This window comes from Octopus bimaculoides, chromosome 2 (assembly GCF_046866305.1).
Source record: "Octopus bimaculoides isolate indiv1 chromosome 2, ASM4686630v1, whole genome shotgun sequence".
Taxonomy (NCBI): Eukaryota; Metazoa; Mollusca; class Cephalopoda; order Octopoda; family Octopodidae; genus Octopus; species Octopus bimaculoides.
In genome coordinates, this window is record NC_142929.1 from 188,100,565 (window position 1) to 188,126,316 (window position 25,752).

A 25,752-nucleotide genomic window follows, 5' to 3' on the forward strand; every position below is an offset into this window, starting at 1 on the left:
CTTTATTTTCTTCATTTCCCTCATTCTTCTGCTTCTTTTTTATCTTCTACTTCTTCTTTATCTTCTACTTCTTCTCCCTCTTCTTGTTCACCTTTTCCTTTTTTCGTTTTCTTCTTCATCATCGACGTCGTCTTCTTTCTTCTTTTTCTTTCTTTCTGCTTATTCTTCTGATTTTTCGCTCCTCATTCACTGTTTTCACCCGCCTCCTTTCTCCCGCTCTCCCCCTCCCTCTCTCCCCCCTCTCTCTCTCCCTCTCTTCCAAGAACAAATCTGCTATGGTCAAACACGGAGGTGGGTTGGGTTTCACCAGAAACAAAATGTTCAAGACACGCCCAATGTCCCAACTCCACCCCACCATGACTGCACCAGGAGTTAAGGGCCCAAGATAAGGTAAGACAAATGTATTCAATTCGAATTAGGTTCGAGGACCCGATTTTTCTCCAGACTAGCCATGAACAGATTTTTAAACTAGAAACTGTAATCTAACAAAACCACTCAGCAGTTTCACTGTGAACCTTACAACCTGTTTATAGCGAAGTGTCTTGGCTATAGGCTCTTGGTAATAGGCACTTGGTAATAGGCTCTTGGTAATACTTGTCTGGGGAAATCATAACGCCGGTAATAAGATTTTTGTTGTTGCTTTTTAATGGTTTACTGTTGACGCAGTTTGGCCGAATGGTTAAGAAGTTCGCATCGCAGCGAGGAAGCCGCCTGTTCGATCCCACGGAGCAGCTTCTTGGCCAAGTGTTTTTAATATAATTTTGGGTTGAGCCAAGCCTTGTGTATGGAATTGAGTAGAGTGGAAATTCTGCACAATCCCATTGAGTTCATTGAGGATGTAAGTCAAAGGTTATATAAATCTGCCTAATCACAGTGTCTCTATGGCAAGAAATCATTAGCAGCTCTTAATTTAAATCCTGTATTTATTAAATGATATTTACCTCTCACTGGATGGAGTATTTTTTGCTAACCCTACCTTAACGGAAGAGTCAACTACATACATACGTGTGTGTGTGTGTGTGTCTTTGTATATATACACACACACACACACACATATATGTATGTATGTATGTACGTATATATATATATATATATATATATATATATATATATATATATATATATATATATATATACACGTATGTGTGTATGTATGCATGTATGTATGTATATATATATATCGCTGGTATTTATAGAGTGTTAAACACTTTCAGTATGCAAATTAGGGACTCTTTCATAGAGTAACTGCTGCATTTGTTCAGTATATAAGCAGTTTGGCTGATTGTTTCTCAGGAGATTGTCAGAATGATGTACACGTCTCCGATGAGAACCCAGTAAGATTCGAAAATCGGTTAAAGTTGTTCATCATTTTTCTCAATCTGCGGAGAAATGGCTAAAATTTGCCTCGTTCATGATTATACCATATGTTACATATATATATATATATATATATATATATATATATATATATAGTTGAAATTTCTAGAAAAACAAAAGACGAAGACATGTGTCGGGACAGCAAGCAAGTGTATTAATTTGACGCTCTGGAAAAAATTAAAAAGTCTTTTACGTTTCGAGTCTACGCTCTTCAACAGAAAAGAATCAGAGAAAATAAACAGACACCGAATTTCTCCGAGTAAAGAGCCAAGGCTGGTTCCTTCAGATGGTGCGTTTTGGGATAAACTTCCTTTAACTCCCATCCGAAGTTACAGTTTATTTCTTTGCTACTTAGAGTGCAAAGTACAATACTGATAATAAGGAGAATGAAGAAGTTGAGCATAATTACTCGGCAGTGGTTCCATACTCAAGTCTTGGCTCAACCCAATAAACGTCGTTCTGACTGCCTAGGAATTATGTTCATTTTTTTTCATTCTCCTTATTATCAATATTAGATAGATAGATGTGAAGGCGCATGGCTCAGTGGTTAGAGCGTCGAGCTTACGATCGCAAGGTTGTGAGTTCGAATGCCGGACCGGGCTGCGTGTTGTGTTCTTGAGCAAGACACTTTATTTCACGTTTCTCCAGTTCACTCAGCTGTAGAAATGAGTAGCGACGTCACAGGTGCCAAGCTGTATCGGTCTTTGCCTTTCCCTTGGATAACACTGGTGGCGTCGAGAGGGGAGGCCGGTATGTATGGGCGATTACTGGTCTTCATAAACAACCTTGCCCAGACTTGTGCCTCGGAGGGTAACTTTCTAGGTGCAATCCCATGGTCAGTTATGACCGAAGGGGGTCTTTAAAAAAAGATAGGTAGATAGATAGATAGATAGATAGATAGATGCAGGGCTTGTTATATACATAGGCATACATAATTGAGATGAGATTCGTTTTCATTTCTTAAATCGTCAACATCAATGTGATTTGCAATTTTTGTTTATATAACCACAAGCTTCCTCTATAAGCCATCACAACAGGAATAAAAGTATGTCCAAATAAAGCTGTTTTTTCTAGCAGGTCAGTCGATCACATAGTGGTTCCATTATTAGTTCGTTAATTGCTTGTAGTGCCTCAAGGGTCAGCGGTGCAAAGCTCTGGATTCCGGTGACATTGTCCCCAGAAATGATTAATTATAACAATAATAACCGTATAGTTATGACAACAAGGTTAAAAGGTTATGAGCTGTATAAGAACGAAATGAAAGAAGCCAAGGTAATTCTTATGAATAATTATAGTTTAGGAGTTTGTCATTGGTTTAGTGTAAAGTATGTGAAAGAGAGAGAGAAGAGAAAGAGAATGAATATACGTGGGGGGGGGGGAGTCTGTGTGTTTGTGTATGTGCGTTGTGTGTATACCATACGATTTATTATCTAGTATATATATATATATATATATATATATATATATATATATATATATATATATATATTTATTTATATATATATATATATATATATATATATATATATATATATATATATATACGCATGTATGTATGAATGAATGTATGTATGTAAATATATATATATATACATACATAGACACACGCATGTATGCATATATTTATAAATGTATATATGTCTATATATACATATATAAGTATATTATATTTTATGTGTGCATGTATATATATATATATATATATATATATATATATATATATATATATATATATATATGTTGTGAAAATTCTCAATTCTCACGAAACGCAATGATAAAGACACTTAACACTTCTCGGAAGGAGTCACTTAGCTCATCTAGTGACGTAGAAATACCCTGTCACGTGATCAAGTTTAGATCATCAAAGATTCTTCCGACTTTAACGAAAACAAAGGAAAATAACTAAACTATAACGTCAAAGAATTCCACAAGATGGAAGTTGTTAAAAATCCTTGTGAGAATTACCAAACTTTTCTCTCCAATATTCCATTATCTGTTTTCCAAGACACTGCTAAAACCAAGAAGGATTCTTTAACCAAATGCCTAGCCAAGGCGCATAAAACCGACAGAAGATTAAAGGCGCGTCTTTTATTATTTCTGTCGTCGATTTGGAATCTGATAAAGTCCAAACCTGGGATTAAATCGAAATACGGGATTAGGTGAGTTAGAATCATATGCAACATTTTAACTTTCACACACACACACACACACACACACACACACACATACACATACATACACACATACACACACACACACACACACACGCACGCACACACGTCGATAATATTAAGCTCAGTGGGAATTCGGAGTCTGCCTGTGATGGTCGAGATAATCCTTTATAAGTGAACATCGGAAGTCCCAATCAACTCACTATTAACAATGAGTTTTAATCATGTCGGTGCTCCAGCAAGGCCACAACCTTTGGGCAGGAACAAATACTTATTGAGTGTATAGAGTCTCAGTAAGTGTTTTCTTGTTTTCTATAGGTTGATCAACAACACCAAATAATACCTACACTCGTGTACACACGCGCGCGTAAACAAATACATACACACACACACACATACACACACACACACACACACACACACACACACACACATATATATATATATATTCTTTTACTTGTTTCAGTCATTTGACTGCGGCCATGCTGGAGCACCGCCTTTAGTCGAGCAAATCGACCCAAGGACTTATTCTTTGTTAGCCTAGTATTTATTCTATCGGTGTCTTTTGCCGAACCGCTAAGTTACGGTGACGTAAACATACCAGCATCGGTTGTCCAGCGATGGTGGAGGGACAAACACGGACACACACACACGCATACACACACACACACATACACACAGATATATATATATATATAATATACGACGAGCTTCTTTCAGTTTCCATCTACCAAATCCACTCACAAGGCTTCTATAGTAGAAGATACTCGCCCAAGGTGCCACGCAGTAGGACTGAACCTGGAACCATGTGGTTGGTTAGTAAGCTACTTACCACACAGCTACTCCTGCGCCTATATAAAGCATAAATTTCAACGATTGGTCATAAATTAAATACTGTCAACAGCTGTTTCATTAAGAATGAGCATCGTTAATTCTATAATTACGTAATTACTATTGATTCATACTTAATGTGAATTAATCTAAATTAAATAGATTTAATGCAACTCAGGTAGAAGGAATCATATGCGTGAGTGCGTATGTATGTGTGTGTGTGTATACATTTATATGTTTGAGTGTATATATAAATATGTAAGCATATATACACACACACAAATGCACACACGTACGCACATACGCGCACACACACATACACACACACACACGCTGTGGATTTATCATTTGTTCGGCATAGATACGCTATTTTCCCTTTAAGCATGATCTTACCGCTTGTGGTTCTCCTTTGATATTCTCTGTAGTAGACCACTAATGCAATGACTGTTGTGTATACCTTTACCGAAGATTTTGTCAGGAATATTACACTCGTATTCTTCCATTTTATATGCAGGTATACCCTCCACATCACTGAAGCTGTTTGTATTCTATTTCCTCTTCAGCACTTTCCTTTTTACGGATTACCTCGGAATCTATGATAACATCATGGTGATATTTTAAGGATAGTTGATTATGATGCGGGTCACATCTTGGTAGTGAGCTTCTCTCTCTACGTTCCTATACTTATTTTGTGTGTAACATATTTTGTTGCTTACGAATTATTTATATGTTTTTGCCCCAAGAATCCTTGTTAAGACATACATAGGTCGTTTCTATCTTGTCACTCTAATAATGATGGTATAATGTTGAAAGGGTATTTTAGCAACAGGATTCGCAAATTCTTCAACAGAGATGTCCGAAGATATCTTTTTCCGTTTGTATTTTTCTTACTATATCGATGTCAAGTGGGGAATTGACTTTCACAGTAGAACAAGTTTTTATTTCATGGTTCTAAACAACAATAACAGGCTGGTTGTGTTTTAATTTTAGTTCCCGGATTTATATTTAGGTTCCATAAATATCCTTTTGATTCATGGGTCTCACCATATTTTTCTGGTTCTTTTGCTTCTTCACTTCATTCCAAATTATTCTGGCTATTTCATCGTATCTCCTGAAAAGATAGTATCTAAAGGAACTGTCTTTTTTCTGCCTGCCGGTGATGTTACTTCTATTTTACAATACAGTTCTCGTATGATGCTAAGACAGATTTTAGATCAAGGCCATCCTCTTTACGTAGCAAAAAAAAAATCTATCTGCATCCTCTGTTGATGTGGAAGTTTCCAGTAACATTGAGCAGTTTGCCAATTTTTATACCCATCACGTCGAGTTAATGAGACACAGTTTCTCTTTGAAATGGTCAATATATGATCTATACAGTCTCGGGTCGTCCACAATGAAACGATGAGAGATTTCTCATGATTCACTTCTATAACCACTATGTTCTGTGATTAGATACCGACAGGATATCACCCAGCAGGATGCCTTTTGGGTGGGTAATGTATGATGTCAGGGTTGATTTGCTTGTAATGTACCCTGAGAAATAAAATGGTGGATAAAGTCTTGGTTTGGTGTCCAATAATAGCAATCAGTTGCTGTGGAACTCTTCTTAACTCTAACTCTTTGATGGTTCGTCACGTGATTCTCAACTGTTTTTTCCTGCTTCAATCTGTTGGTTAATAACTACTGCGCACGGCCCCATACTTCCGTCTTTCTCCTAACTTGAATTTATAACTATTGTGTACGTATGTCTTAAGAATTTGTTAAATCCGAAACCGGTCCCTGTTTAAGAATGCTTTTTTGGGTGATTTTAAATGTCTTGCCCGCTCACGTTTTGGTATGCTGCTATATTTCATGTTGAGAACAATTTAGGTCTTAATAGACACAAGATGTGATCTATTTCTAACGCATTAATTGTCCACGTTAGTGGTCGACGTTATTATTTTAAATATATATATATATATATATATATATATATATATATATATATATATATATATATATATATATATGCATGTATATGTACGTGTGTATGTATGTACATATATACATATGGGCATATATGTGTGTGTGTTGGTATGTACGAATGTTCTTTTGGTTTTATTATTAAAATTTTTCATCAATAGAGAAAGAACCAGTTTCTAACCGCGAAACAGGTTTTTCACCGGAATTTAGACATCACCAACTATGCGGTTATACGTGTTGCGTGTATTTATGTATCTGTTTATAGACAGACAGACAGACAGACAGACAGACAGACAGACAGACAGACAGACAGGCAGACAGACAGACGGACGGACGGACAAACGGACGGATGGATGAATAGAAAGAAGGATGTATGCATAATTCTGTTTATGTATAAGTATGAATGTACGAATTCATACATAATATGTATGAAGAAAGCGATGCGGATAAACATGATTAGGCTTGAATATATATAAATAAACGTATATATACACATTGATAACACATACATGCAAGCATGTAGATATTTATATATCTATGTGCTTGTAGATATTTGTATGCTTTGGTATGTATGTATATATATATATATATATATATATATATATATATATATATATATATATATACGCCGACGAAGGGAAATAACCCTGAAATCCGGATACGTTCGTGCTGCAGATCGAGGTGAGAGGGATAACTTCCCTTGGCAAACAGGACACAGTCGTGTGTCGATAAGCCAGCTGGAGGAGATGTCCTCCTGGGGCTAAAAGCAACAGTAACATCCACCCCTAGGGGTCAGCCACACTTAAGTGGCAATATACTACACTTTATCGTGCAGTTACTGTTAATACTTCATTTAGAGAATTAACATTGCTTATATATATATATATATATATATATATATATATATATATATATATTTGTTTTGCAAGATTTTTTTATGTGAAATCGTGTGTTGAAACAGATGTTGTTGTACTTGGGGATGGTCATATTGCCAGTTTAGCCAATAAAAACACACGCACTGTATATTTGGTGTTAATTTCTTTTTTTTTTTTTTTTTTTTTTTTTTTCAGCTTTATATTACATTAATCTTAATCTTAATCTTATTTCGGCCAGAGTTCTTTCGTCACACTTCTGTGACCTCATCAGTGGTCCTTTGTTTCCTTCTTTCTTATGTAAGAAAGAAGGAAACAAAGGACCACTGATGAGGTCACAGAAGTGTGACGAAAGAACTCTGGCCGAAATAAGATTAAGATTAAGATTAATGTAATATAAAGCTGAAAAAAAAAAAAAAAAAAAAAAGAAATTAACACCAAATATACAGTGCGTGTGTTTTTATTGGCTAAACTGGCAATATGACCATCCCCAAGTACAACAATATATATATATATATATATATATATATATATATATATATATATATATATATATATATATATATATATATATATATATATATATATATATATATATATATATATATATATATATATATATATATATATATATATATATATATATATATATATATATATATATATATATATATATATATATATATATATATATATATATATATATATATATATATATATATATATATATATATATATATATATATATATATATATATATATATATATATATATATATATATATATATATATATGTGGAGGCGCAATGGCCCAGTGGTTAGGGCAGCGGACTCGCGGTCATAGGATCGCGGTTTCGATTCCCAGACCGGGCGTTGTGAGTGTTTATTGAGCGAAAACACCTAAAGCTCCACGAGGCTCCGGCAGGGGATGGTGGCGAACCCTGCTGTACTCTTTCACCACAACTTTCTCTCACTCTTACTTCCTGTTTCTGTTGTGCCTGTAATTCAAAGGGTCAGTCTTGTCACACTGTGTCACGCTGAATACCCCTGAGAACTACGTTGAGGGTACACATGTCTGTGGAGTGCTCAGCCACTTGCACGTTAATTCATGAGCAGGCTGTTCCGCTGATATGATCAACTGGAATCCTCGACGTCGTAAGCGACGGAGTGCCAACACATGTATGTGTATATATATATATATACATATATTGTATGTCTACACGTGTGTATATGCAATTACTACAAGCCAAACTTTGTGAATGTTTTACAAGTTTTACATATTTCCACAGTTCCACCAATGTCGCGTAATTGCAATTTCCTAAACAACCGAGTTTTTCTAGTTTTGTAAACCCCTCTCGCAGCCAAACCAGTTAGTTACATATTCATCATCCCCAATAATTACAGGTATTCATCTAAAGCTATAGTCCAGTTGGATCATCGATAGATTTCTCATTAGTTCGACACAGAGGTTTTGTTTTCCACTAATCTTTAACATTATCTCGTTAACATTTTAGTAACTCCGCTGATGCTACTGTAACTTGTAGCCCCAGGAAGATATCTCCTCCAGCTGGCTATTGACACACTATCTGTGCCCTGTCAGTATTTGCAAAGGAAAGTCCCATCGCCAACCGGTGATTGTCACACGCTGAGGACGAGTCAATACCCAGAAACTCAGGTTGGAGATGGGAAGGATGGCTTCCCTTTGCAAATACTGATAGGACACAGAAAGTGTGTCAATAGGCAGCTGGAGGAGATGTCTTCCTGGGGCTACAAGCTACCGTAGCATCTCCCCTTAAGGGTTAGCCACATTTAGGTGGCAAATATACTTCATGATATATATATATATATATATATATATATATATATATATGCACACAGGCACACACAAAAACCACATATGTAGGTATTTATGTACATGAAAATACAGATAAAAGGTTGAAAATGCGTTGAATTTATATATATATATATATATATATATATATATAATTTATATATATATATATTTGGTTAAATGATACAAATTTTACTTTTTAACATAAGGAGTAACCAGTTTCATTCTGTGTATTTGTATTTAAAAAAATAAAAACATAAAAATACGTTTCTTCATAATAGATGTTTTCGTGTTGTAGTTTAAATGGAAATACATTGGTTGGTTTCTGTGTATAGCTTGGAACATCGTGTGTTTTAGTTTTCATGTTTGATGTTTTGTGAGTCCTAGTCGCTTGACAGCCGAATTGATAGCATTTCATCTGTATCTAGCTGTACTGCACCATATATTCCAGAGGTGTAATTGTTGTTGTTGTTTTACGGTGTCCTGGCGTCGAAGTCCTCTGGTAGTTTACATTCTGACATGACAATCCCGTCGATATTGTTTGGATGTTTGCATTGATTCTTACAATCCTGGCATCGTTGTTGTTGTTGTTGTTTCATAAGTGTTTGTTACAGGCATGGTTGACTCGGCGGTATTCTTGTTTAATGTTTATCGAGAATCTGTCTCTTTCGTGTGGAGTTTTTTGTTTTTTTTGTTGTTTTTTTTTATAACGTAAGTGTGGCGTACATAACACAAGTAAAAAGAAGAGAAGGGGAAAAGGGATCACATGTTACGTTGCGTCGTATGAAGAGAAAAAGATTTTAGTGTATAGATTTTGTGTGGATTATGGCCAAAGAGGTCTAGTAGCAGAAGAAAAAAGGAACATATTTTACTGACCAGGACCCGGTGTGCGCTGATCTTCAGCTCATCAAAGGGTAATTTTTCTATATGTAAATGTGTGGATTAAATAAGTAAGCATGCCGCTGATGTGTGTGTGTGTGTGTGTGGTTACATATATGAATATGTGAGTGTGTATGTGCATACATCCATGTTTGCCTGTATGCGATCATATATTCGTCTATGTATGTATGTGTTATTTCTTTACTACCCACAAGGGACTAAACATAGAGGGGGCAAACAAGGACAGACAAACGGATTAAATCGATTGCATCGATTTCAGTGCGTAACTGGTACTTATTTAATCGACCCCGAAAGGATGAAAGGCAAAATCGACCTCGGCGGAATTTGAACTCAGAACGTACCGGCAGACGAAATACCGCTAAGCATTTCGCCCGACATGCAAACGTTTCTGCCAGCTCGCCGCCTTTATGTATATATGTGTGTTTATGTATCTATGTATGTATGTGTGTTTATCCATGTGTGTACGTACGCACATATAAGCATGCATGTGTATCTATGTACGTACATATCTTTATGTACCTACCTACTTACCGCGTTGTCCGCAGACGATCACCATCAACCACTTGTCTCTAGAATCCTCCCCTTCCCTGTTGGTAGATCGCTCTTCTGTAAAGCAGTCTTCAACCAGTTGGTCAGTAAACGTCCTAACAGAACGAACCCCTAAACCATTTTCCGCGTGCTGGTTCCTACTTCAGCGTTTGACTCACTTCATTCTTGCTATGGAAGCAGTGTCCACGGGGTTTCAGTCTTCGTTCCTTTGTAATGAAGGCTACTCTAAGAAGATTGCCATAAAATGCCTCGTTTGCTGTATAGAACTACCATTTCATGTTAAACGCAGCTCTCACAAGTTTTCTGAATGTTCCATCTAGTTTTCTTTCTAGCGCCTTACTTTGAGTCCATGTATTGAGGACGTTTAAACGCTATACACACATACACACACACATAGATAGATAGATAGATAGATAGATAGATAGATAGATAGATAGATAGATAGATAGATAGATAGATAGATATCTTCTATCTGTTACTTGTTTCAGTCATTAGACTGCGACCATGCTGAGGCGCCATCTTGAAGAATCTTAATCGAAAGAAGAATCGACTAAGTATTAATTTTTCTAAAGCTCGGTACTTATTCTGTCGCTCTCTGTTGCCGAACCGCTAGGTTACTGGGAAGTAAACACACCAGCACTAGTTGTCAAGCGGTGGTGGGGAACAAAGATACACACACACACACACACACACACACACACATACATATATACGTCGGGCTTCTTTATATATATAAGTATTAAGATGTGCTCACACAGACACACACACATATACACATATACACACACACACAGAAATACATATATACGTCGGGCTTCTTTATATCTATATATTAAGATATGCTCACACACACATACACACACACACACACACACACACACACACACACACACACACACACATACACACACACGCTCATTAACATATATGTCTTCACTTATATACAGAAACGGAAATATGTAAAATTACATTAATTTTGATCAGTAACAAAAGTAATTGGTAAAATTTTAATGATTTCTGTTGAATTGGCAAAAAAATAAAAATGTCAATTTTTTTTGAGGAAAATGTTAACAACGATTGAGTATAAATTTACATGTGTAGAACATCTGTTTCCTATATGAAGGGTTTATGTGTGTGTGTGTGTGTGTGTGTGTGTGTGTGTGTGTGTGTGTGTGTGCTTCCGTGTGGATGTAACAGTATATGTTTGTGTGTGTGTGTAACAGTATATGTTTGTGTGTGCGTGCGTATGTCTATATGCAATCCACGTGTACAAGCCGTATATGTGTGTGTTTGGCTGTGTTTGTGTGTATGCGTGCTTGTGTGTGTGTGTGTGTGAGAGCGCCACGCGTGTGCGTATGTGTGTGTGTGCATGTGTGTGTGTGTTTCTATATGCAATCCACGTGTGCAAGCCATAAATGTGTGTGTGTGTTTGGGTGTGTCTGTGTATATGCGTACGTGCGTGTGTGTGTGTGTGCGCGCGCCGCGCGTGTGCGTGTGTGTCTATATGCAATCCACGTGTGCAAGCCGTATATGTGTGTTTGTTTGGATATGTCTGTGTGTATGCGTGCGCGTGTATGTGTGCGAGTGTGTGTCTCTATTCAATCCATGTGTGCAAGCCGAATATGGAAGCACAAGGCCTCAAGTTTAGGAGAAGCGATTAAATCGATTACATCAACCCCAATGCGTAACTGGTACTTATTTAATTGATGAAAGGCAAATTCGACCTCGGCGGAATTTGAACTCAGAACGTAGCGATGGGCGAAATACCGCTAAGTATTTCGCCCAGCGTGCTAACGATTCCGCCATCTTGCCGCCTTATATTCAGTTATAATAAAAACAACTTTACATTGAACTGATGGGTCACTATACTTTTGTAGAGTACAAACCTATACAAGAATGTTGCTGAAAGTGACTTCGAAGTATCAGCCAGCTAAGCCATAGTCCAAAGATGGCTTAAAATTCGAAGCTTTCAGCTGGATGAAACATCAGAGTCACTGTCAACAACATTCTACATATATATATATATATATATATATATATATATATATATATATATATACGCGTAGGAGTGGCTCTGTGGTAAGTAGCTTGCTTACGAACAATATGGTTCCGGATTCAGTCCCACTGTGTGGCACCTTGGGCAAGTGTCTTCTACTATAGCCTCGGGCCGACCAAAGCTTTGTGAGTGGATTTAGTAGACGGAAACTGAAAGAAGCCCGTCTTATATATGTATATGTATATATGTGTGTGTGTGTGTGTGTGTGTGTTTCTGTGTCTGTGTTTGTCCCCCCAACATCGCTTGACAACCGATGCTGGTGTGTTTACGTCCCCGTAACCTAGCGGTTCGGCAAACGAGACCGATAGAATAAGTACTAGGCTTACAAAGAATAAATCCCGGGGTCGATTTGCTCGACTAAAGGCAGTGCTCCAGCATGGCCGCAGTCAAATGACTGAAACAAGTAAAAGAGTACATATATATATATATATATATATATATATATATATATATATATATATATATATATGCATATATATATATATATATATATATATATATATATATATATATATATATATGCATATATATATATATATATATATATATATATATATACATATATAGATGCATACATATAAATATACGTACATGTAGTCGTCGGGTTTCCGATGTGGTAATAGAAGTCTTCCTCCTCCCCGCCCTCACCACTTCTTACGGTCATAGGCATTACGCATCCAATTAATGCCTTTTTTTCATGACTAACACCAACCGCAACATTCGCTTCGCATGTCTGCTGCTGGGGCCGTCACTTGATAGCTTATATAAACATGCATATACATGCTTCCATATATGCATACATGCAAATATACACATACGTACACATATACATAAATGCCTGTAAATATTTACTCGTTCGCAGTACATGCTCATATATATATTATATATGTGTGTGTGTGTGTATATATATATATATATATATATATATATACTTTGATACTTTGATAGGGTTCGGTCAGTACTGGCCCAGGCCATGTGTAGCTTAATAGCACCACCTAGCAAAGTCATTCAAATCTGGAATCGGACAACATGGCCCACTCAAGGAGAGAGTTGTTTGCGGAGAGATATCCGGGTGTAGGAGGTTTATCTGGAATTTTTGGAAGGAATTTGTCCAATGACTTCTGAAACTTTATGGGGTCTGTTTCTGCTTTAATGTATTTTAGTGTAATGTTAAAGTGAGCGGGGCCAATTGAAGTGAAATAATTATGCCGTGTTGTTGTTATGTGATGTGAGTATGATTTATGTTGTGGACGGATAACACGGGGTCCAAGTCTTGGGTGTATCTTAAAGGCGATGCCAACATCATTTGAGCAATGCTGGTGGAATATGAATATTTCCCACATCATGCAGATGATGAAGCGCTCACGGCAGCGTTGGATGGAATAAAGCTTGAGCTTTTCTAGTCGACCCCAATAGTCAAGGTCTGTCATGCCATCTGTCTTTTTAGTAATTGAGCTTCGAGATGCTTCAATTTTCATGATACTTTGTTTCGTGTGAGGAGACCACAGTGGAGAACAGTATTCGAGGTGGGGTCGGGCAAAAGTAGAGAAGAGAAGGATAATGGTGTGGATGTCTCTCGACTGGAACGTTCTGAGAATCCAGGAACATATTCTGCGAGCCATGTCAACTTAGTTGTTTAAATGAGCGGCCCAGTTTCTGCTGTTGTCCACAATTACTCTCAAGTCTCTGATGTTGTTGGATACCATGAGAGTTTCACCCGATGGAAGGGAGTATGGGAATTTCAATGTATTCTCTATTCCGAAGTAAATTAATTCAAATTTGTCCTCGTTCAGCAGCATATTATTCTTTCCCGCCCATTGGATGAAAGCCAATAGATCTGACTGAAAGCATGTCCGGTCACCCACTTCATTGATGACCCTTTGGATCTTGGAATCAACTGCAAAGATTCTTATGTTGTTTTACTTGATGATATCAGTAATGTCATTGGTGTAGATGATGAAAAGAAGTGAGCCCAACACATTGCCTTGTAGAACACCACTACTGAATTTGGCTGGGCTTGATTTTACTGTTGAATAAAGCACCTAATGCTGTTAAGGCATTCATTAAAGCGCAGTATGGGTGTTTGAGGTGGCCTATACAGCTCACCTACTATCAGGTCAGTGGTTTTGTTGTGCACGGTGACCGATTCACAGTAGCCATTGGAGAATGTCATATTTCTATATCTCGAAAAGGAATCCTGCAGGAAAATGGTAGTTCCACCCTTCCTTCTGTCGACTCGATCTGCGTGGATGGTTGTGAAATTCCTCACTTTCACTTCGTCTTTCAAGTGGGAATTGTCAAGGTGGGTCTCGGTAAGAATGAAGAAAGGGATGTGGTGTGGATGGTTACCAACCCAATCTTCAATGAATTGGATCATCCATTTTTGTGCATTGATGGGGGGACTGACACCTTGTGCATTGAGTAGAAATGTGGAGGCTAGCGTAGTAGCAGGTTTTGACTGCTGCAGGGGGCTTTTTTCTGATTGTGTGTTAGTGACAGCAATGTGGGGAGTTGGTGCACAGGGGTAATAGCATAGGATCGTATTGAGGGATTGCTAAAGGGTTCTTTTTGTATCTCTTTGGCCAGACTCAAAGCTAATATCACCTGGCTTGACTGTAATGACATCAGTGGATTCAAATAAAGCTTGAAGAGTAGGGGAAAGAACAGGGCACGCCCTCGTCTGTAAAAGGACCCATTATAACCATTGGAAAAAAACATGAAAACAATATGAGGATACCTGTCCGTCCATTATAAATAAAGAAAAAGATATATTCAATATTAACAAACGACCAGCATTCCATTTTGGCATTTCGAACATTAAATGGTTCAACGACAAACATGATAACTACAAATATACACAGTTTCACATTGTAGAATTCTATCCTTTAATAACGAAAGTTCTTTTATAAGTGAAATAGGTGCATTGGCCGGCACAGAGTAAGAAGCAGATTGTTGGCGAAGTCGCACAGCAAGTTAGTTCCACCCTCCATTGTATTTTTGTGTATTTTTTTCTAAATTGATTCCAAAAATATTTTTTGATTAATTCTAAATTACAATCCTTAATTATTATTATACATTATTTATTCTATGTAATAATAAACAATAGAAAATATATATTATTAAATATGACGTATAATATTATATTCGCCATTTTATTTTATTATATTTTTTAATTCACTCTTTTTTGTATGGTTCTAATTACTTTATTTTCATTACACTAATTGAATTAGATTCTTTAATTTTTGTTTTATTAATTCTCTCGTTCATACGTACATGCCCACAAACACACTTAACACGCACGCACATGATGATGATGATATGATGGGTTCTCTTGTCGTGCTTTAATCATATTCTATGGACACGAATGGGTCTTTTGGGGCCTGGTGGTGCCTTGCAAACCTTTTGGTAAAGGGAACAAGTTGAGGACTCAGTTTGCTTGCATGTATGTATGTATATATGTATGTATGTATGTATGTACATGTGCCATTATTCAGTTTATTTCATGGTTTCTTGCCAATAGAGAAAGAACCGGTTTCTAACCTTGATCCAAGGCTCCTTCATTGGAATTTCAACATCAACAACAAACTATATTTGTTTGTATGTATGTATGTATGTATGTATGTATGTATGTATGTGCATATTTGTATGTTTTATGTATGTATTCTCGTGCATATAGTTGCATATCTGGAAATGCTCATATATATTTAAATGATAAACTTCAGGAAAGTTTCACAGATTTTTACACTTCCAGTGTTGGATTGGATCTGTAGTCTTCGAATTAGTTTTCTCCTTTCTAGTTTCGAGAAGCCTAATTTCTCAAGATTGGTATTTAGGCAGTGTGTTACATATCCCAGGGCCCCAATAATTACAGATATAAACCTTTGTATGCATGTATGTATGCAGCTGGTAATTGAGAGAGGGAGGTACAAGACCGCGATGGATGGAGGAAGATAGTGCATGATGGTTGTTCAAGGTTTGAGAGGGAGAGAGTGAAGTATGAGAGAATTAGGAGGGGGCTTAGAAGGGGGGACCTGTGGAGAGTGAGAGAGTGTTGCTTTTTATATGTGTGGGTTGTAGGTGGAGGTGTTTGAGTCGTGCAGGCCTGGTGAGCCATCAAAATTCTCATAGAAATCGACTCATGATAAGCAATGCTGTGGCTATTAAAATTCATAACAGAACGTGTGTAAAATGTAGAAGGTTGTACCTCTCAGTTGGAGGTCTAAAAAGCCATGTTAAGAGAGTGCATATGGTGGCACCTGTTTCTCCTGCCAGCCAGCACGGTTGTCCAGTATGTAATAAAATGTGTAAAGGCTTGGCCGGGCTTAAAAGTCATATAAGGGCATCACATGGCAACAATAATGAATCATTTCAGTAAGTCTTCTCGGCAATGGCTTTTCTCGAGTAACGAGGGTGCAGCTATGATGTCTTTCTATCTGTCTGTATGTATGTATGTATGTCAATCAATAGGTGGATGATTGCGAATACGGTGACCTCAAAGGTTGGTCGAAAGAAATATGAACTGAAAGCTAGAATTCAATAATGGAAAAAACAAGATAGACGGAACAAAAGGGAACGCGTGTGAAGGAAAGAATTGAAGAAATAAATTAAAATAACAGGAAAGGAATCAAGAAAAGTAAGAGGAAGAAGGACAGTAATTTATAGTTGTTAGTGAAAAAGAGGGCGAGAGAGAGAGCGAGGGGGGGAGAAACTGAGGAAGAAGAAGAGTAAGGGGAAGACGGTTTAGAGAGAAAGAGAAGTAATGAGAGAGAGAGAGAGAGAGAGAGAGAGAAATAGAAAGAAAGAAAGGGTTTGAAGATATACAGAGGTAAAAAGGGAGAGAGAAAAAGAGAGAGACTATATACAGAGTATTCTGTTTGTTTTTTTTTATTATTAACACGTTTTGGTTTTCATTCCGTTTTTCTAATACTTTCTTCGATGTCTTATTTTCTTCATTTGTATTGATAATGATATCAGGTTTCTTAGCTGAGGTATCGAGCCGTGAAGAAATGGTATTGAACTGCAGTTCGGTTTAATAGCTTCTGTAAATTAAGTGGGACATGCAATTGCACAACCGTGTCGATAGTATCAAATTTCAACCCAATACGATTCAGAGGAGACTAACATTTCCGAGTCAGTATGTCAGCTTTGCAAAGACACACCCACTCACATACACACACTCTATCTCTCTCTCTCTCTCTCTCTCTCTCACACACACACACACACACACACACACACACATGCACACATACAGACATATATATATATATATATATATATGTCGAAACAATTGTCGTGATTAATAATAAATTCTCGTATATTCCATCTTCGGTCTTTCATTCATTATATACACACACACACACACACACACACACACACACACATATATATATATATATATATACATACACATACATAATAGTGCATACATATATGTACTTATATGTGTATATGTATATATGTGTGTGTGCGTGTGCGTGTGAGTGTGGGTATAAACAGACAGAGAGATAGGTGTATAAATGTATGTGAAGGTATCTGTGTGTATGCATATATAAATATATATATATACCGACAGACAGTCATATATATACATAGGCGCAGGAGTGGCTGTGTGATAAGTAGCTTGCTTACTAACCACGTGGTTCCGGGTTCAGTCTCACTGCGTGGCACCTTCGGCAAGTGTCTTCTACTACAGCCTCGGGCCTACCAAAGCCTTCTGAGAGGATTTGGTAGACGGAAAATGAAAGAAGCCCGTCGTATGTGTGTGTGTGTGTGTGTGTCCCCGCAACATCGATTGACAACCGATGTTGGGGTTCACGTCCCCGTAACTTAGCGGTTCGGAAAAAGAGACCAATAGAATAAATACTAGGCTTACAAAGAATAAGTCCTGGGGTCGATTTTTTCGACTAAAGACGGTGCTCCAGCATGATCGCAATTAAATGACTGAAACAAGTAAAAAATTAAACGGATAAAATAATATACATACATATATGTGTGTATATATATATATATATATATATATATATATATATATATATATATATATACGTACATAAGTGAATGGCAGAATTTATAGAACAGTTCGATAAAATCAATTGATGTGAAGGGAAGAGTACCTAATACTTTGGGTCATTGACCTCTATCGAAGAGCAGAGGAGAGTGAGGGAAAACAGAGAGATGAGTGTAAAGAGAGAGAGAAAGAGATGGGGGTATGAGAAAAAGGAAGAGAGATGAGTGTGAAGAGAAAGATAGAAAGATAAATAGAGGGAATGAGAGAGAGAGCGGGGGGGGGGGGGGTTATGAACACTTGTGTCTTCTTTCTTTTCCTATGTTTGCTTTTACTTGTTTCAGTCATTGGACTGTGGCCATGCTGGGGCACCGCCTTGAAAAGTCTAGTTAAGCAAATAGCTATATACTTATGTCTTTAAGACCTGGTACTTATTTTGTCCATATCCTTTGCCAACCTCCTAAGTTATGAGGAACTAAAGTCGGTTATCAAGTGACAGTGGGTGGGGAGAGGAAAACACAAACACAATGACACACGCATGCATATATTTATACAACAGGCTTCCATACAGTTTCCATCGATCAAATTTATTCACCAGGCATTGTTCGCCTAATCAAGATTGCGGGTCTTTCCTTCACACCTTTCGTTGTCTTTGATAGATGCCGAAAAAATTTTGAAATTAATTGAAAATTACAACTATATATATATATATATATATATATGTATGTATGTATGTATGTATATGAATGTGTATATATATATATGTATATGTGTATATGTATATATATGTATGTATGTATGCATATATATATATATATATATATATATATATATATATGTGTGTGTGTGTGTGTGTGTGTGTGTGTGTATATATATATTCACTTTTCATTCATAATGGGGACGGCTAACAACACCTCTACGTGGCACGCTTGAACAATTGTGAAGATCTTTATTGCATGAAACCATTGGTTGTTTTGTTAACCCACAAATAAAGTGTGTGTGTGTGTGTGTGGAGATGATTATCTTAACATACAGGGATTTCTTTTATAGGAATTACGATTCTTGAAATAAATAAAATGAATAACAAGAAATAAAACGATCGTATTCGATGTTCTTCTTGCCAAAACTTAGAAAGACCAGATTAAGCGGTTCAGACCCAAAATAGAGATAGGGTCCAAAGGAACTACATTCATAGAATTTTATACAAGGACGGATAGCGATATGTTGACGGTACGGATATATTCGACAGATATTTAGTGATATCAAACATATCACGTATGTGCTTAAATTTCATTTAATATCTGTTATAGGAGGTGGGGTAAAATGAGTAATTTCTGTTTTGTTTTTTTCTATTTGTTTGAAATTATGGAGGCGCGTGCCTTACTGGTTAGGGTGTTGCACTCACGATCGTAAGATTCTGGTTTCGACTCCTGAACCGGGCGACATGTTGTGTTCTTGAGCAAAGCATTTCGTTTCACCTTGTTCAAGTCCATTCAACAGGCTAAATGAGTAATCTTGCGGTGAACCGGCGTCCCGTCCGGTTGGGGAATATACATGCCATGAAAACCGGGAAACCGGCCCTATAAGTCTATATGACTATTTTAAATTCCTGTGGCATTTTTGATCACCTTCCCGATGTCTAAAGACGGATTTTGATGTGCATGACCCTTCTTTTTTTTCTGGTATAGTTCTAGAAAACTGAAGAGGAAAATTTACCTTATCTTGTCTTACTCATTTTGCCCCGCCCAAGTTTGTTTTCTGTATGCTCAAAGGGAACGGTGATAATTTTCTAGAATAATGTTCTGAATATGTTATAGTGTTTTGAATGCATTTAGAAAAGGTCATTTGCTTAGCTGATATAGTTTCTTATTTCTTTATTGCCCACAAGGGGCTAAACATAGAGGGGACAAACAAGGACAGACAAATTAGCTGATATAGTTTCTGTAAGGTAGTGAACATTTGTAAAAAATGTATTTTATTTCAAAGTCAAAAATGCAGGAAATATTACTCATTGTGCCCCGCTACCGTTTATGTATTTATGGATATTGAATATAAAAAAAGTACATCAAATAAATGTATATAACTATGTGTGTGTGTGTGTGTGTGTGTGTGTGTGTGTGTGTGTGTGTGTGTGTGTGTCTTTTCACAGATATCAAATTTAAGGAAAGTTTTGATATATGTATTTGCAGATATCGTATTAAATGGTATATTTGATATATTTGTGCTTTCAGCTATCAGATTAAAAAATATAATTTATGTGTGTGCGTGCGTATAAGTTTATGAGTGAGAGTGTGAGAGAGAGAAAGAGAGTGTAAAAGACAGTTTACAAATACCAAACGGAATGATATATTATTATGTGTAGGTGTATGAAAGATACAGAACGAGATAGTTACATATATATATATATATATGTATATATATATATATATATATATATATATATATATATATATATATATATATATATATATATATATATATATATATATATATATATATATATATAGGGAGAGAGAGAGAGAGAGAGAGAAATACATACATACATACACACATACATGTATACATACATACATCGAAAAGTTCATGGAAAACTTTTTCTTTTTCAAAACGATCGTTTTGTAAAAGGCCATTCTTAAAATTCTGAAAAAAAAAATTCCAACACCTCTAATGTTGAAAGTTATCAACAATGTCGCAGGAGAGCACATGGAATCATGCGATGTTAATTATTGGCGGAGGAGTGACTGTGTGGTAAGAAGCTTGCTTACCAACCACACAGTTCTGGGTTCAGTCCCACTGCGTGACACCTTGGGCGAGTGTCTTCAACTATAGCCTCGGGCCGACCAAAGACTTCTGAGTGGATTTGGTAGACGGAAACTGAAAGAAGCCCGTCGTATATATGTGTGTGTGTGTGTGTCTGTTTGACCCCCAACATCGGTTGTCAAGCGATGGTGGGCCCCGTAACTTAGCGGTTCGGCAAAAGAGACCGATAGAATAATACTAGTTAGATGCTTATATATATATGTATGTATATATACATATATAAGGTTGGTGATGCGAACAGGAAAAATAGGTCTCAAAACATGAGTATATATATATGTGTGTGTGTGTGTGTGTGTGTGTGTGTGTGTGTGTGTGTGTGTGTAATCAGAATTTACTAAAACAACAAAAGACGAAGACGGGTGTGTAAACAACAAAGATATGTATTAGTTTAACGCTCGGGAAGTGAGAAAGTTATTTACGTTTCGTGCCTACGCTCTTCGACAGAAATAAACAGGGATAGAAAATAGAAAAGGTTTAGTCGCTAGCTATCATGGTGAATGCTGGGCAGAGGGGTCACACAGGAGAGCTAGGAAGAAGGGGAGATAATAAAGTGGTAGTGATCCCAAAACGAAGGTGTGCATGCGTGTGTATGTGCAGCTGCGGGCTCAAGGGCGAGAATTTCGTGCATTAGAGTACTAATATTCACGCACGCACAAACACACACACACACACACACACACACACACGCACACACACACACATATATATATATATATATATATATATATATATATATATATATATATATATATATATATATATATATATACATACACACACAGAGACTTTTCTTAAATTATCTTTACAACAGAAACTGTGCATTCATTAAATGTGTTCTGTGCAATCAATGAAGCTCATATTAAAATTTTCGGATTTGTCTTATAAAACTTCATTTGTTTACCTGTTTTCCAATAAACCTTGTTGAGTTATTCTTATTTTGTAATATTTTTATGAATTTTTCAAATTGTAAACGTTAGTTCTGAGTGCCCTTGTAAACTGTAACGGTAATTTCTGCCTCTGTGTGTGTGTGTGTGTGTGTGTGTGTGTGTGTGTCTTTGTGTGCGTGCGTGCGTGCGTGCGTGTGTGTGTGTGTGTGTGTGTGTGTGTGTGTGTGTCTTTGTGTGCGTGCGTGCGTGCGTGCGTGTGTGTGTGTGTGTGTGTGTGTGCGTGTGTGTGTGTGTGTGTGTGTGTGTGTGTGTGTGTGTGTGTGTGTGTGTGTGTGTGTGTGTGTGTGTGTGTGTGTTTACTGATACCAAACTGAAGTCACCGCTGAATAATAACGAACATTTTATTTGCTTTCAGAATAATATTCTCTGTCGTTGGCCTACTCGCTTCTCTCCGTTGGCTTACGTCTTGGGGCAACGTTGACACGAACTCACCAAACGACATCTGCAGGGCAGACTCAGCAGATACCATGTGTCCGTGGAAACATGTTTTCTCAGATTTTGCTCAGCGGTTGCATTTGATTGAAATGGCTTTTAAAGACCAAGTAGTAGCGCGAGAAGCCATGGCGCAAGAAGTTGTCAACCAATCAGACTTGAACGGCGTTCTCGATCAGAAACTCTCCATTTTTATTAACAAAGTTGAAGATTTACATCTACGGATCAACAAAGTGGAGCACAAGTTACTTGACCTTCATGCTCGGATTAACTCAGACGGTCAGTTCATTATCATTTATTCATTATAATGTATTTATTATCATTTATTCATTATAATGTATTCATTATCATTTATTCATTGTGATTTATTCATTATCATTTATTAAATGTTATGGATCTTTTTTAAAACAGAGGCCACAGTTTTCATTAATGTTTTACGTAGTGTTTTTGGTACCGAAAGACTTTCAAACTTCGTATACTTATCTATTTTGTGTTATAGAACAGAAAAATATTTTTGTATTCGAATTTATTTCATGTAAAAAATTGTCTTATTTCGATAATTTCAACCAATCACTGACAAGTATTCAGTTGTTTACATTTACTCCTTTGGCTGATTAAGCCATAGCTTCGTTTTATTTGCTTTTTTCTTTTTAAATTTGCTGTTTTACCCTAACCCTAACCCTAACCCTATCACCGATAGAATTGTTTCAGAATCGTTTGTTTATGTAGTCGGCACTTAATGTATATCGGCTGAATGGACGTCAGTGATTGGTTGAAATTACAGAAATACGACAACTTTAACATGGAATAACTTAGGGATTTCTTTTTTTTTTTAAGAAGACTAAGAGAAAAAGATGTTTTATATGACACATTCTACCAGTGTCCCAAGTTTCAAAGTGTTTCGTTAATGAAAAATGTGGCCCCCGTTTTAAAAAAGATCCAATGTTATTTATACATTATCATTTATTCATTGTGATTTATTCATTATCATTTATTAATCATCATCTGCTTATTATCATTCATTGTCATTATATTATCATTTATTCATTATTGTTTATTCATATTCATTTATTCATTATTGTTTATTCATATTCATTTATTTGTTATTCAATTATTCCTTACCCATAAATTCATCGCCTAATGAACGCAGACATTGAACTATTTTCTTAAAGGTCATTAGGTACAAGTCCGCTACTAACATTATTCTGCCTGGATTTTGTTCGTCGTCTGTCTCTGGGTAATAGATCTCCGAACAAAGGGGCAAATTGGTAGAGTTGTTAAAGTGCTGGATAGAATATCTCGAAGTATTTTTTCCAATATTCTGCGCTCTAAGTTCAAATATCGCAACATTAGCTTTGTCTTTCATCCCTTTTGGAGTCGATACAAAAATGTACCAATCCAGAGGAAGGTGAGCTGACGGAACTGTTCCCGTTCTTTATGTTCTGGCGGCAACGTCCGTGATAATACTGGTTTCACTGTGAACCAACAAAAGTCGGCATTCTTTCTATTGGATGAACATTGGTGCCATGGGGATATGCGACTTGCATATATGGAGAAACAGCTAGTTTTCCTCAAAACACTTTGCCCAGCCCTTCACTTACATGTACAGATGAATGGGTCACCCTTGACCAAAGGAAGCTCCTTATAGTTACCTGATCAATCTAATCCATCTTTAGGCTAATATTCATCTGGATCATCTGGATATACCATACTGTTGTATCTGGAATTTAATTCTGTAACAACTAAATAATTATTGCGTTTATTATATTCTGTTGTTGCATAAATACGCAACTAAGGCCTGTTGGAAAAAATGCGAAACTTCATGTTGTGAATAACAATCTCTTGATACCGTCACTTTCTATGGCCGGTTTCCTTATAGTAGTCAGCCATGTCAAAAGTGTGTGGAAGGAGGGAGGTAAAGAGATCAAGGATCGCGTGGAAGACTCTTGTTGAAATATGCACAAATATTAAAACGAAAATTTAAAATATTAGCAGTGCTATGCTATATAAAATATCAACATCCTGTAGGATATAGGACACATAAGAAAACATAAGGAAACTTAATAAGAAAAATATCAGAAAGACAATAAAAAACATTAGAAATATAAACTATATCCGAATTATATTAGAAAGAACATCCAGCTACTGCATGTTAGGGGAAACACTTATACGTGAGATTAAAGTAACCTATTATTGGGGAGGTAATAATGAACTCCATATGGTGTAAATGATCGAAAGCGGAGACGGAGGATAGAACCGGAAGAGCATAATTTTAGTCCACACGCGGTGGGGTACGTTGGATGTAGGCTCTGACAAATGTTCTCTAAATGAACTAAACAGTGGTTTACTTTGAGAGAATCAGGATTTCGAGATCGGTGTTAAAAGTTCCAGGTCCTAAGGTTTAAGTTAAAGGAGATAAGGTAGTCCCCTAGGGGAAATGGTGAAGCACGTGAAATTTTCCCTTAAGTCCCATTGTATTTATGCGGATTTCTTATGAAAATGTATTAACGTTTGCCAACATGATTATCCCTGGTGTTTATGATTTCGGGTGCCTCCATGAAGCACAGGTTGCACTCACCACCTCCGCCCATATAAGGAGAAGCAGTTCTCACCACAGATCAAAAGATCCCGTATGGTCTTTTTTCCGGAATTTCAAGTCCCATACCAGTTCAGCCAGAGATGTAAATTTGTGCTTAGTCGGTTTCTTAAAAGACTGGACACGGAAGTAAAATCTCCGTTTAAACTGAGACGATGTGACCCTTATATAGTGAAAGGCTTCTGTATTAGTCGAAACAGTGCCCTTATAAATTATGGTCTTTCTAAGGCACTGATTAACTGCCGGGCATTTCGAAAGGATTTTATATGGAATGTGGGGTAACTCATTGGACGGAGTTTCATTAAGTCTCCAGTTCCACCTAAGTTCTGCGCCAACGACTGTATGATGAAGTACGATAATTTAACAGTGCATCCGTTAAATATTTTGTGTTATCTATGTATAAGT

At 36.7% G+C, this 25,752-nt stretch overlaps 1 protein-coding gene across 2 annotated transcripts in view; it reads left to right on the forward strand.

The window, feature by feature from the left end:
• Window positions 1–25,752, forward strand: part of LOC106867245 (uncharacterized) — a 118,088-nt gene that overhangs the window by 73,396 nt on the left and 18,940 nt on the right. Inside the window, exons 1-2 of one of the 2 annotated variants that reach the window (XM_089348203.1) lie at window positions 3,295–3,536; window positions 22,675–23,030. In XM_089348203.1, the coding sequence (XP_089204329.1) occupies window positions 3,310–3,536; window positions 22,675–23,030 (583 nt within the window). In that variant the 5' untranslated portion in view covers window positions 3,295–3,309. Of the gene's footprint in view, window positions 1–3,294; window positions 3,537–22,674; window positions 23,031–25,752 lie in introns of those variants that run through there. The other variant, XM_089348204.1, reaches the window with a different exon arrangement.